Source organism: Nanorana parkeri, unplaced genomic scaffold (assembly GCF_000935625.1).
Source record: "Nanorana parkeri isolate BGI_ZX_2015 unplaced genomic scaffold, ASM93562v1 scaffold233, whole genome shotgun sequence".
NCBI classification, from domain to species: Eukaryota; Metazoa; Chordata; class Amphibia; order Anura; family Dicroglossidae; genus Nanorana; species Nanorana parkeri.
This window is the reverse complement of record NW_017306501.1, coordinates 699,618-713,669: the sequence shown is the minus strand read 5'-3', so window position 1 is coordinate 713,669 and position 14,052 is coordinate 699,618. Positions and strand designations below refer to the sequence as shown.

The window sequence follows — 14,052 nt, the reverse complement described above, 5'->3', positions numbered from 1 at the left end:
CCCTAAACCCAATAACTGGTTGGGCCACCCTTAGCAGCAAGAACTGCAATCAAGCGTTTGCGATAACTTGCAATGAGTCTGTTACAGCATCTCAATAGGATTCAGGTCAGGACTTTGACTAGGCCACTCCAAAGTCTTCATTTTGTTTTTCTTCAGCCATTCAGAGGTGGACTTGCTGGTGCGTTTTGGATCATTGTCCTGCTGCAGAACCCAAGTTCACTTCAGCTTGAGGTCACGAACACATGGCCGCACATTATCCTTCAGGATTTTTTGGTAGACAGCAGAATTCATGGTTCCATTTATCACAGCAAGTTTGGTATGATGTTCTTTTTCTGAAATGAGGTGTTACTCTTATGCCAGATGTAATGGGACACACACCTTCAACAAGGTTCAACTTTTGTCTCTTCAGTCCACAGAGTATTTTCCCAAAAGTCTTGGGGATCATCAAGATGTTTTCTGGCATAACGGAGACAAGCTTTTATGCTATTTTTGCTCAGCAGCGATTTTCGTCTTTTTGCCCAGTCTCTTTCTTATTGTGGAGTCATGAACACTGACCTGAACTGAGGCAAGTGAGGCCTGCAGTTCTTTGGATGTTGTTGTGGGGTCTTTTGTGACCTCTTGGATGAGTCGTCGCTGCGCTCTTGGGGTAATTTTGGTTGGCCACCCACTCCTGGGAAGGTTCACCACTGTTCCATGTTTTTGCCATTTGTGGATAATGGCTCTCACTGTAGTTCCCTGGAGTCCCAAAGCTTTGGAAATGGCTTTATAACCTTTTCCAGACTGATAGATCTCAATTACTTTCTTTTTCATTTGTTCCTGGATTTCTTTGGATCTCGGAATGATGTGTAGCTTTTGAGGATCTTTTGGTCTACTTCACTTTGTCATTCAAGTCTTATTTAAGTGATTTCTTGATTGCGAACAGGTGTGGCAGTAATCAGGCCTGGGTGTGGCTAGAGAAATCGAACTCAGGTGTGATAAACCAGAGTTAAGTTATGTTTTAACAGGGGGGGCAAACACTTTTTCACACATGGCCGTGTAAGTTTGGATTTTTGTTTTCCCTTAATAATAAAAACCTTCCTTTAAAAACTGCATGTTGTGTTTACTTGCGTTATTGACTAATATTTACATTTGTTTGATGATCTGAAACATTAAAGTGTGACAAACGTGCAAAACAATGACAAATCAGGAAGGGGGCCAACACTTTTTCGCACAACTGTATCTCACCTCCCTGTGCTGTTAATCAGTGAAGACCGCAGACAAGTTTAATGTAAACAATGTGTCTGCAAAATGTCTTAATGTTTCTTCTCACAGGCAAAGAATGGGTAAGCTCTTTGCTATGTCCAAATTGTCACCAAACCGAAAGGAAGTGTAGTGACTTTACATTTTGATGCAGTGCTCTAGGAGTAAGTGTTCTTCTAGAACATTCCATAGCAGGATTGGAAGCCTAGGCTTAACCATTAAGCTCTTGGGCCTAGTGGTGGACAGCATCTGTCATTGAAAAGTGGCAGTTCCAGAACAGATCACCACCAGCAGTCTGAACAGCATCCTAGAACAGAAACTGGAAAAACAACCCCTACCGCAGTGCTGCTTTAAAAAGGTGGTAAAATCGCAGTGCTGTTTTTAAAATGTGGTAAACATTTTTTTAATTAGGCTGATTAAGTACCTCAAGTATTTGTGTAAGCCTCCTGTAACATCCTATGTAGAAGCATTATATTGGGAAAAGCAGGGCTTTCACTAAGAACCAACCATTAGGAACTGCAGATGCATTTGCTGGCAGTTAGAGCAAAAACCACCCCACACTGCAAGGGTTAAATGCTAATTTTTTTGCTTATGGTACCATTAAAAAGCACTTTTACTTAATTTATTCCTCCCTTTGCCAGCAGCCAGTGCTTTCCTCTAGTTTCTGACTCTTAAGGTTGTGGGCAGACCCTCTGTGTCCGCATTTACAATGCAGGACTGCTCGTCCTGCATTGCATGTGATGAATTCAGAGTGCAACCTATGGAAGGAGTACCAAAGAGAACGGGCTTCAGGGACCCGTTACATGAAGAGGAGGAGCTTGTGTTTAGTTGCTGCTGTGGAGTACAGTCAATGTTTATTTAATGTATTTATTTCTAATATTCCTTCATTATAGCCTATGGTCCACACACTTAGACTTGCAGAAGGAAATTCGTTTTATTTGGCCAAAGCATGTAAAAGCAGCATGTGCATTAAAATGTGCCACGGTGAGTTGTGGATACAGAAACGGAAGGCTGAAACATATTATTGGATCACATTGTAGATTCAGTCCCTGTTCTTACCTGTGCGATATGGCCGTTGCACGTTAATGCACAACAGAAGGAATCCCATTATTTTCTTTGGGGTCCGATTTTGAAAAAGGTGCAGGTGCTTTTGTTGCTACAGTGTGTTTTTAGTCCCATAGAGCTCAATGGGAGCACATGAAAAATGCATGTAACAAGCATTTTCGTGCATTTTATTTGTTTTTTCATGTTTGTACACGTTTTCAGGCTTGAGCATTTTTAATTTTAGCCAATGCAAAGATAGTTATGAGTAGGAGAAGAAGGCTGTCATGAGTGTTTTTCAGGTGCTTCCACTGAAGTCTATTGGGGCCAAAAACATGAGATCATGCCGCAAAGAAGCGATTGCACTTTTTCTAAATGTTGAGCGACAGGACATTTCTGAGATGTGAATAGGCACAACAGAATAACATGAAATTCTGAGTGTCGAAGTGCTTCTGGAAACGTACTTCAAATTCAGGTGTGAATTCTTTACCCTGGATAGTATAAAGAACCACCAAAGCTGGGGATTTTCTGTCTACCTGAAAATGCTGCATCATGCCAATAATTGCATTTTTTTTTTCTACCAACAAACTTATGATAAAGCTTTTCTAAATTATCCATATAGCTGCTATAAAACTGATTATGAGGATAAAAAAAGAATTGCAATCTAAGCAAATTGTTTTCTGTAGTGTTTCATGTTTCATCAGAACCATTTTCTAAATATACTCAACAGTTCCTCAATTTATTAAAGGATAACTATGGGGTCAGGGCTTTTCCCCATAGTTCTCCTTAGGGTAAAGGGAGGACACAAACTGGCGTCCTCCCGTCACCCTAGTCTCAGTATACCGCGAGCTACAGCCCGCGGTATACTGAGACGCCGCAGCCGGAGCGGATCCCAACATCGATCCACCCAGCTGCGTGAGTGACAGCTGGCCCTGCCTATCTAGAGGCAGAGCCAGCTGTACCCGCCTCTCCCCCGTCCGTTCCACCAGTCAGCGCTGGCGGATCGGAGTCGGGAGAAGGGAATCCAGCCCCTCCCCTGAGTGCTTTTCACTCACCTCATAGTTCTAGCCGACCTGTGACAATGAGACTGTCACAGGTCGGCTCAGTAGATAGGGAGGTGAGCGAACACATACTGGCACTCGTTCACCTCTCGATCCTGTCACGGCTCTCTGCCGTGACAGGGGACGGGCTGGATTCCCCCCTCCCTGATCCGCCAGCGCTGACTGGCGGAACGGACGGGGGAGGGGGCGGGTACAGCTTTCTCTGCCTCTAGGTAGGCAGAGCCAGCTGTCAGTCACGCAGCTGGGCGGATCCAGACATAATTGTCGGGATCCGCTTCAGCGTCTTAGTATATCGCGAGCAGTAGCTCGCGGTATACTGCGGCGTCTCAGTATACCGCGAGCTGCAGCTTGCGGTATACTGAGCCTAGGGTGACCGGAGGACGCTAGTTTGTGTCCTCCCGTTACCTTAAGGAGAACTATGGGGAAAAGCCTTAACCCCATAGTTCTCCTTTAAGACAAACCTTTTACCACTGACAGGGGTGCTTACAATGGTTAGCTTTTTCATTTATGTGAAACCTTTATCCAAAAAAGAGAAAAAAATAAAACAACTGTTGCTGGAACTGCTTAAAAAAGTGTTAGTTGGAGTTCGGATTTATTTGTTAGTCAAGCAAGTGCATCTAACACTTCCCTCTCCACAGGGTGACAATGCTGCTGTCTGAGGGCTGCTCTGTTGCTCCTCCAGAGAGTGGAGCCACTCGAAGACAGGAAGTGGCTAAATCATTAGGTAAAAATAAATGGGGAAAAAAACAACAAACTAATGCATGTTACATATGCAAGGTTATGTCCAATAAACTGCAAATAAATGGTGAAAGTGTTGCTGTTTTTCTAAAAAAGTGGATTAGGGTTATGTTATGTGGTCACATGAGATGCAATTACCAATTAGCACAGTTCTTTCAAATGCAATATACACATTACTTTGTTCCAGTGTGCTTAGCCTAAAAACTATATCCTACCTTATTTTGTTCAGAATATCTATTCCAGATTGCTCAAGCATAACATTCTTTACAAAGTTTCGAGGAATGGAGATCTTCTCAGTGCTGGCATGAATAAGATCCTCACGAATGTTCGCTTTCTTCATCACATTTGGACAGAGATTCTCTGCTGCATCAACCATAGACTCCAGAAGAAGCTAGGGATGAAAAAAAAGAATAGATGTTAAAACATTTCTCAAACAACGTATGTATAGGTGTTTACAGGTCTATCAGACTGCCCACTAGGAGATACAAATAAACACCAACATTTCAAACTCCAAAAAAACAAGATTATTTATGTAAAGTAGACTTCAATATGTCTTACATTGGACCTAGCATCATATATTTTATTAAGTGTATTAAGTGTATGAACGCCAAGTAAAATGCAAGTGAAACACTTACAAGTATTTATTAGCTCTCACAGAGATCACAGTGCCCCCCCCCCCCCAATATCTTCATCTGCTTTCTCTCTAGAAGCATGGAGCCATCTTTGTTCAAGTATCATCCAGGATTAGCATATACTTCCAGGAATGACATGCTGGCTCAAAGATCAAATAATAATGTACATTTTGGTGGCTGTGCAGATCTTGTTCACAAATGTCTAACACAAATTAGTTGTTGCTGCAACCTCTCATGATGGAGGAATCTCACACTGCAGCTATTGTATTTTGAAAATCAGCCCCACTGGTTGTCAAAATACCTGAACACTGCCTGCATCTAAATCAGGAGTTGTTTGGCTAATGAATTTCACGCCAGGCTCCTTTGATTTTTTTTTAGTTGAAGGATATCGGGTGGAAAGCAGCGGTCAGGGACGAAATTCGCTTAGTGTATAGTCAGCTTTAGGAAGGGATTTCTCCTGCCTGCAGCAGACTGATAACATCCTCTCATCCTAGGGAGAATTACTGGACTGTAGCTCAAGGACTACTTTTAATGATTAAAGAGTCATATATTCTATATATACATATACTTTTGTTATATATTGTAATATGTCCGGAATTTATTAATGCAGACTTATTAAGTGATTGAAAGTTTTACTTTACATTATTGCCGAGGGGGGGGCTGAAAAACTCGGCTTATACTCGAGTATATACGGTATTATTGCTCTGTAGCAAGCACTCTCATTTATTCGGTATAAAATCTTGGTCCAGATTTGGGTATCGGTGTCTATGGCAAATTGTGTTGGCACGCCAATAAAATGGCACTTAATCTGACACGTTTGGTGTCAACACTGCTAAAAGCACTATAGTGCATAGGAAGTGGAACTCTTTAGTGATTTCAATGCCTCATCCATTCATTTCACCTGACAGTTGCCAGAACAGGGAGATTCTATGCCATAAATGTATTTTGCAAAACTCTTCCCTATGTCTTGTGACTAAATCACATTTCTAGTTAGAGCCTATACAGCAATCCCTTCTCACAGGCTGCATCTTTTGAAGTACAAAGCAGAGCAGAGTAATCAAATTACATACCTTTATCAAACATTTTTATAAATATAAATGTGATAAATCAAAATATTTTTTGATAAAATAAATGCAATATGCTCTCACTAAAATATCATGTTTAATTCTGTATGGAGGATAATGTAGACAGCTTGTGTCCAATGCAGTTTCCCCATAAATCTCTTCTACTATATGCATTTGCACTGGAGTAAGAGGATTCCCCTGTGAACATATGGCAGTTTCTTAAAAGGTGCAGTAATAGCAGTGAGGGCAGGGAAGTGCTAGAAGAACTTCACAAAACTGAACCTTCACATAGGAGGCCTTGTTCACACTCTGCAGTAGCAATATTTAAAAGGTCCGCATTTAGCAATGTATTTTCCAAAGGCATTGTATGACTTTCTCTGTGAATAAATGGTAAGCTGGCCACCTGTGATCAAAAGCTCCACTAAATATGTGCCTGTGAATTTCTGTTTGTTACTCTTAAAACCAAGACACGTGCTTATTTTGAATTTAAGCAGTCAATGCTGACTTTTAGTGGGTGATTGTCCTGTTATGACTATCTGCTCTGTTTTTGAAGCAAGATCTGGATTGACAGATTGCACAGCCTTTCCTTTGCCTGCAATATCATTAGTGCATGTTTTTTGAGGATGCAGTGCAGAGGCTTCCAGCTTAAGACAAGGCGAAGAAAGAAGAAAGCATTAGTTAACCTTACTGTTTAGTTTATGGATCAAGTGATGTTTTATGGATTACTTAATCCCTATTCAGAAAAAAAGAAGAAGCAGGTACTCTTTATAGCCCACTTCCTCTGTAACAAGTACCTTCCCCATGCTCCCCTTACTGCCAAGCAGAGTAGTTGGAAATACCTGGTACTTAAGCATTTTCGGGAGCATGTTACCTTCACCCCGCCCTCCCACTATGCAATGCATGGGACCGGAAAAAGCAATCGCCAGGCCCAAGCATTGTCACATGACAGTGAGGGATGATCCTTAGCCCTGTGCAAGCTCTGGCACAGACAGATATGGGGTTTAAAACAGATCTTCTACTTGTGGCTGCGGCAGTCAAACAAGGCAGAGGGGGAGTGCAGGAAAGAAAAGTATTAGTAGCAGAAAAGAGAACCAGTTAATTTGTCCCGATTGGGAGGAGCAGTTAAAGTTGGCCATACACTAGTAAATTTCTGAACGAATGTTCGTAAGAAAGATTTTTCTTTACTACTCAATAATGCCATCAGACACTTGACAAATGTCAATCGAAATTTTGTTTGATTCTAGCATATGATTTTGGAATGAATGGAGTTTTTCTGAACAAAACCACATTCACTATTAGAATTTAATTAGTTCCTGCTCCTTTGAGTTTTTTCATCACTACAATAGTTCAATCAATAGTTGATTAGACCCCATCAACTAATAGGAAATTAAAACAAAAGATCTTTAGTATGAAAGTTCTTTTCGAAAATCTAAGCAGGGTATGGCCAGCTTAACAGTCAGGAGTTAAGTGCTGGGGGGTTAAGAGTAAATGGCTCACTTAGGCATTAGGTTAAGTGTTAGGGGCAAGGTTAAGTATTATCAGCTCTTTTTAATGGTTAGGCTAAGTGCTCAGGTAGCAGGAAGGTTATGGGGGAGTTACTGTTAGGAATACATAGGAGAACTTATTGATTTCAATTTGTTATCAGTGTTGAAACCTCAAAGCTGCAAAATAACAGAACTGGCTTGCAGGCACTAAAAACAAACCCCCATGCATGAGCAGGAAAGACTGATGCGGAAAATTCTGTCCACGATTATATGTGTCATAAGTAGGTGAACAACTAACCTGAGTAGTTAGGAAAGTTTGTTAGTTCATTGTCAGACAAGAATAGCATTTGAATATATCTACTGATAACATCATTCACTGAAAGGAACAGACTAGAATGAGGAAATAGACAAAAAAAGATTTTTGTTTGACATCTTATACTTTGTGCACATGATTGACAATGGAAATTACAAACTGTCATTCTACAGTAGCGAGTAATGTGGAGCCATTTTTAAACACAAAACTGGCACCTTCAGTTGTCCAACCCTTTTATAGCACTGAATAGGGAATATTCAATAAAATAAATGTGTTATTTTTAGTGTCAGGTTTGAGATGTAGAAAAAGAAAGAAATGAACAGTTGACAACTCTTGCATATCTCATAACACTTGAATAAAATTATAATCTTACAATATATGTTAGTTACATAGTATATAAAACGGCCATAAGATATGTAAAACAGCTTCTAGTTCACATTCATATCATGTCTCCTGCAGGTGAAACAATGACAATAACTCGTTTAATATCCCCTCTAGTAGAAATAAAAATAATAGGCCTGACATTTTTTTTTCAGCTATGAGGCATTTTGAAAGCTTTCATTTTCTTTGATATGAAGAGCAGACTATTTGCATAGCTTTGAAGAGGGCTCCTCAGCAAGAATGCCTGGGACAGTTGTAGGGTTAAGATTCAATGTGATGTGAATGTGTAATTTTCCAAATGGTAGTATCCCTATGTGATTAATTAGATTAGGGGACATATATAGTCACATAACAATGTATCCTTCAACGCAGTTTTGCAGTGTCACAGATTATACATGAAACAGAGATGATAATATGTATGTAGCATCATCGTCTATGGAGTATACTGCAAACTTAAAAGATTACATAAACTATGTCATTCTGAGGTTGGGTTTTAAGGTCTTCTTCAGTTTAAGCAGTACAAGTGGAAGCCAACATGCTAGAGCTCTGATGGGGGGTTAATAAGGGGGGAGTGTATTATTTTTTGTGTGCGGGGGAATTTTATTATTATATTTGTGCGGGGGTGGTGGTGCTGGTGTAACGTTGAGAAGTATATTTTAGTGTTTTTTTTAAGCTGCCCATAGACCTTACAACCATCGCACGACTTTTATGCAATGGTTTTAAGGTCATTAAAATCTCGTACGATCTGCCCATCTTGGACAGGCAGATCGTACTTGCGATCATCGCAAGCCCTCCCTGCTGAGGGCGCCATTCGTCTTCCAACCACGCCACCAACCCGCCAAAAATCGTACGATTTTCGGCAGGTTTTGCAGCGTGCTTGGAAGACGAAAGTCGTGCGACCTTACAGTAGAAGCGGTCGTACGCTGCCCATACACCTGCCGATTATCGTACGATAATCAGCAGGTGTATGGACACCTTTAGTGTATGTGTATATTAGGCCCCATTCACACCTAGAGTATATTTCAGGTGTGGTTAGGGATTCCTGTGTCAGGAACTTGCGTTTTCCTGCAGCAGGAATCCCTAATCTGCCGTTTACAAGCGGCAACTATCATAAGATAAGAATTATCCTAAGATTATTTAAGAGGGTGTGTTTAGGGGCGGAGTTAAGGCCGGGCCAGGGTAAGGGTTAGGTGGGGCAACTGGTGACTGGTAACTCTTGAGGCCTGGCTAGTAGCTCAGGACTTGAAATTTTGAGCCCTGGTATATACTACTTCATTTGTGTGAATCACCTGGGCAGTTGCTTTGTATCGAGTGTTAGTTCCAATACTCTGCTATTGTATGTATGTACGTATGTATGTATGTATGTATGTACGTACGTACGTACGTTTCAGTGAAGTTATGGTGGTAATGTATGTGGAAAGGAGTGTGGAGGATATCACAGTGGGCTGTATGTGGGGAGGATTGTAGAGGGTTTTACAGTGGCCAGTATGTTCAGGAGAGGACTAAAGAAGATTTGACAGCAGGTAGTATGTGCTGGGGAACAGTAAAGAGAGTATGATGGCAGGTGGGTAGCTATGGTGAAAATTCAAGGTTAAAACTGGTGAACATCAAATCATCAATTTAGCCGAGTCAACTGACTCATTAAAAATAAATCACTCGCTATATGGTCCATATAGCTTGTCTCAACAGTTGCTAATAGAGACTTGGGGATTGATTTACTAAAAGGTAAAAAGAGGCTGTTCACTTTGCAAGGCAATTTGCGTTTTGCAAGGGAATTCTCCCTTTGCCTAATCAATGTAGTGAAAATTCACTTTGCAAAGAATACCCAATCACAAGCAAGGAAAACAACAACAAAAAACAGCATTTTTGCGGGCACATGATTGGATGAAGCAAGTCAGCAGAGCTTCACCTCTAATTAAGCTCATGGAAAATCCCTTTGCATAGTACAAATTCCTTTGCAAAATAAACAGCCTATTTGCATTTCAAATGGGGTAAATCAACCCCATCGACCCATGGCACCAAACCAGTACGTGCTTGCTTTCAATCTTTATATTTATTACACACAACAAAAATAAGGAAGAACAAGCCTGTAAAAATGTGTAAGTCATTTAAAAAAATACTTTCAGGTAAATTCTGCAATAACTCAAAATATATGCTAACTGAAAATACACTATACTTCCCTTTAGAAATATATTGTAAATACAATATAAGAGATATGTCATTTGTCAATAATTAAGTTCTCTTAAATGTAAAATGTTATGTTATAACTACAGGGATGTGGACATTTAAAAAACTACTTGTCCAAGGGCTAAAGCGGGGGTGGAATCTACTTGTCCCTCATGACAATCTAATTGTCCCAATACAAAAAAAAACTAGGGATGCACCAGTACTGGTGTTTGGGTATCGAGTACAAGTACAGATATTTTGCTTTCGGTACTTGGCAATACCGAGATTCCCATGCTTTCGTTGGCAGGGAGCAGGTTTCCCGGGCAATCAGGAAGCCGGGCAGGGGGTAATGACATGCTACCCAGCTTGCTGATTGCCAGGGAAGCCAACTCCATGTTGTTTGGATGGCTTGATTGTGATTGGCTGGGAACCGGCTACCCAGCCAATCAGCATCGAGCCGGCTTCCCCGCCAATCAGGAAACCGGACGGCGAGTAATGACCCAATTGGCTGGTAAGCCGGCTTCCCGGCCAAACAGCATCGAGCCGGCTTCTTAGCCAATCAGCAAGGAGCTGGCTTCCTGCAAATCAGGAAACCGGGAGGTGGGTCATTAGTCGCTGCCCCGCTTCCTGATTGCACGGGAAGCTGGCTCCATGTTCCCCTATGGCACCTACGGAAATCTTCCTCTGGCCGAAAGTTCCGGTAGGTATCTAAACATTTGGGCGAGTACAAGTACTCATCCAAATACCCTGTATCGGTGCATCCCTATTCAAAACTGTATTTGACTGTGCTAAATAGTGCTTCTCATTGGTCAGCATGGTCACCTTACTACAGATAGTACACCTGTACTGGCGGAGGGTAAGGACTGTTCGCCGAAAGATAAGTATAGCCGGGAGGTGGGGGTTTGGGAGAGACGGGGGCCAGATTTGATCAGGTAATACCATTTTCCCATATTATTTGGGAAAGTGAACTTACCCTTGAATGCACATTGTGCATGTAAGAGAGTTCTGCTGCCTGGCTACCACAATATGGCACACAGTGGAATGGCGGCAGCACTCAACGCACACAATGTCCTACGCGTGCGTTTATTTGCATACAGATGGCGGGATGGTTTTCATTTTTTTCTTTATCACTTATATTTTTTTAAATGTTTATATATTTTATTATTTTTTACAACTTTTTTTATTTTTTCTCATTTTTAATATTTTTTAAAACTTTTTTTCCCCACTTAATTTTATTCCTATCACATAAGGGCTTAAAATACCCTATGTGATATTTTGGAGGTGACAGGTTCTCTTAATGGAACATGCCCTCCAACACAGAACAGATATTCTTTGCAGTTCCTGACAGCTGAGACAGGTGGTGCTGTGATTACAGCGCTCCGGTCTCAGTGATCACACAGAGCAGACGAAGAATGGACGTTCTTCGTCTGCTCTACGGGCTATATGGTGAGCTCATGTGCCATGGTCACGGGTCCCCCAGAGGACCGGGGGACCCCGAAAACCCAGACAGGATCACCGCTGCTCGTTTCATACAGGTGATCTGCTCAGATCACTTGTATAAAAACGAGTGGCGGCTGCCCGCTGTACATTTAGCTCAGCTTGTCCGGAGCCGGGCTAAATGTAGAAAAACTGCATGTCCCAGGCTTCGGGCGATAGGAATTCCACACCCCTGAGCTAATTACAACCATTAATTTCCACTATATGATGTTTACAGTTACACATTGATTGATTTGGTAATAATAAGAATTACAAAAAAAATTGCAAAGAAAAAAATGTATCTTATTGAAATAATAAAAATAGCTGCAAAGTTTGGCAGATGTATAGATATAGCAACCCATTCACAAACAAGGAATAAAGCATATGCTTGCGGGTTCTGACCTTGAGAATCTGAGCAATGTAGGTCCCGAGCAGACTATTCTCATAACCTGTCCTCTGAGCCAGTGTGACTCACTGTGAGCCTAAATCGTTTTAGCATTCAGAGGATTGCACTGCCATTGCAGACCTGGGCATTATTATAAACCAGCCTGTGTAAAAAATCCTGACTGCGTCAGTAAAATTCAATTTGCAAGAAAAATGAGCACATAAAAAAACCCACCCACTTCCAACATATTAAGTTACAGATCATAGGACTATAAAAAGGGACAAAAGTGGACTTTTACAGTATTGAGCTGGATTTATAAGAGTTCAGTAGAAGAATACACAGACATATCTTTCATCTCTACATACTTCAAGGAAAGGCAATGTACTTGCAGCTGCTGTATCATTTTATAAAATATACTGAAGGAAGGAATTAGTACATACTACTGCAGTGATTCAAGGTAAATCTAAACTTAATCTCATACAATCTTTTCAGTATAACTTTACAATCTTTTCAGTATAACTTTACAGGTCCTTCTTCCTCAGCTGCCTGCGGTAGGCGGTCCCCCTCACTGTGTGAGTGCCACTTAGTCCAGGAGTGGGGATTCAGTTAAGGAGTACTGAAAGTCCAGGCTCCATGATTAGTGATGGGCTCGGGCGTGTTCGCACCCCTCACATATGCTGCCAGGAAGCTGACAGCGCAGCAGCGCCAATCACAGGCACTGAGACATTTCCCGATCTCTGCAGCTGCGGACCGGGATAATGTCTCAGTACCTGTGATTGGCGCTGCGGCGCTGTCAGCTTCCTGGCGGGCTTGGCACGTGGAAACTGCGAACACGCCCGAGCCCATCACTATCCATGATAATCCTCCCCCTGCCCACGACATCCTGAGCCCACGGGAAGTCAGTTGGATAATGCTGGTGGTCATTTAATCCAAAGACAAGTGGCAAGTCTGTTTGTGACTAAGGGATAAGGCGAGTATTGTAACAGAAGCTGCATTTTTAATTTTAAATTGGCAAAGCAGCATATTTTAAAGAAATTCCAACTAGAGTTCCACTTAAACATGTCAATTAGGGATAGGCAAATCTGTTTTATTTTTGCATGCTGGCTGGTGAGTGTGCTGGGAAACTTTTTGCTGTTTTACTGTTTAAAGCCCTTCCATGTGCACCTTTCTTTAAAGCTAGTTACGAGTTGATGAGTCCGTTTGCCATTTGTTTTGCGTGAACAGAATAAGGATGCAGGAGTGATGGTGTCATTTTAAAACCATTTGAAACCCGAGGAATGTGGCAACAAAGTGATTCTGAATTAAATGTCTGGATTTTTTTCAATTGTTTTATATTGCATTAACTCATGTAACACCTTACCTTAATGTCACACACAACAGAGTATGTTAATTGTGCCATAATCATAAATAAATGAAGTTCTGAATAATGGTAATATAATGTTTTTCCCCTTTTATTTAGGTATACATTCATACATGGATTCTTAAGAAATGAAGACCATTCCTAGAAACCTTCCTTTTTGATCACAGACATATTTGTTTACTTGAAGGCTGGGCAAATTAAATTTGCAGTATGTTTAATGCAGCACCTCATTTGCATTAACATTGTTTAATTTAATTGTAATGTAAAGTTCTTCATGTGACAAAGAAGCAATGCAGCTCCAGTGAACCCACTGAGAGAGAAATAATTAATGTTGCTCACTAAACTGAGACATGCTTGTGACATTTCAAACCTAAATGCTGATTAACCCCTTCGTGACTGACGACGTACAGTGTACGTCGCCAGCATCGGGGCTGTTTAAACAGACTCCCGGCGACTTTTGCCGCCGGGACTCTGTTTAAACTTGTAGAGCCGACTGTCGGCTTTACAACAGAAGCGATCCTGGCGACTTACCTGTCGCCAGATCGCTTCTGTGTCCCGAAGAAGGGGCCGCCCCCCCCGCCGGACACCGCAGCCGTGCTTCCCGGGCTCCGTTGCCCCTCCTACGGGCCCGGGACCGGCGTCCTTGGTGTCCGCGGGGAGCTGGGGAGGAGGTCGACGAACTTCCGTTCATCGATCCCCTCCCCGTTCTATG

The 14,052-nt window shown here is 41.7% G+C and overlaps 1 protein-coding gene across 4 annotated transcripts in view; it reads right to left on the bottom strand.

Moving 5' to 3' along the window:
- Positions 1 to 14,052, bottom strand: part of CARMIL1 (capping protein regulator and myosin 1 linker 1) — a 263,519-nt gene that overhangs the window by 63,790 nt on the left and 185,677 nt on the right. For all 4 annotated transcript variants that reach the window (XM_018556313.1, XM_018556315.1, XM_018556314.1 and 1 more), the window contains one exon: positions 4,295 to 4,470. In XM_018556313.1, the coding sequence (XP_018411815.1) occupies positions 4,295 to 4,470 (176 nt within the window). The remainder of the gene's footprint in view (positions 1 to 4,294; positions 4,471 to 14,052) is intronic.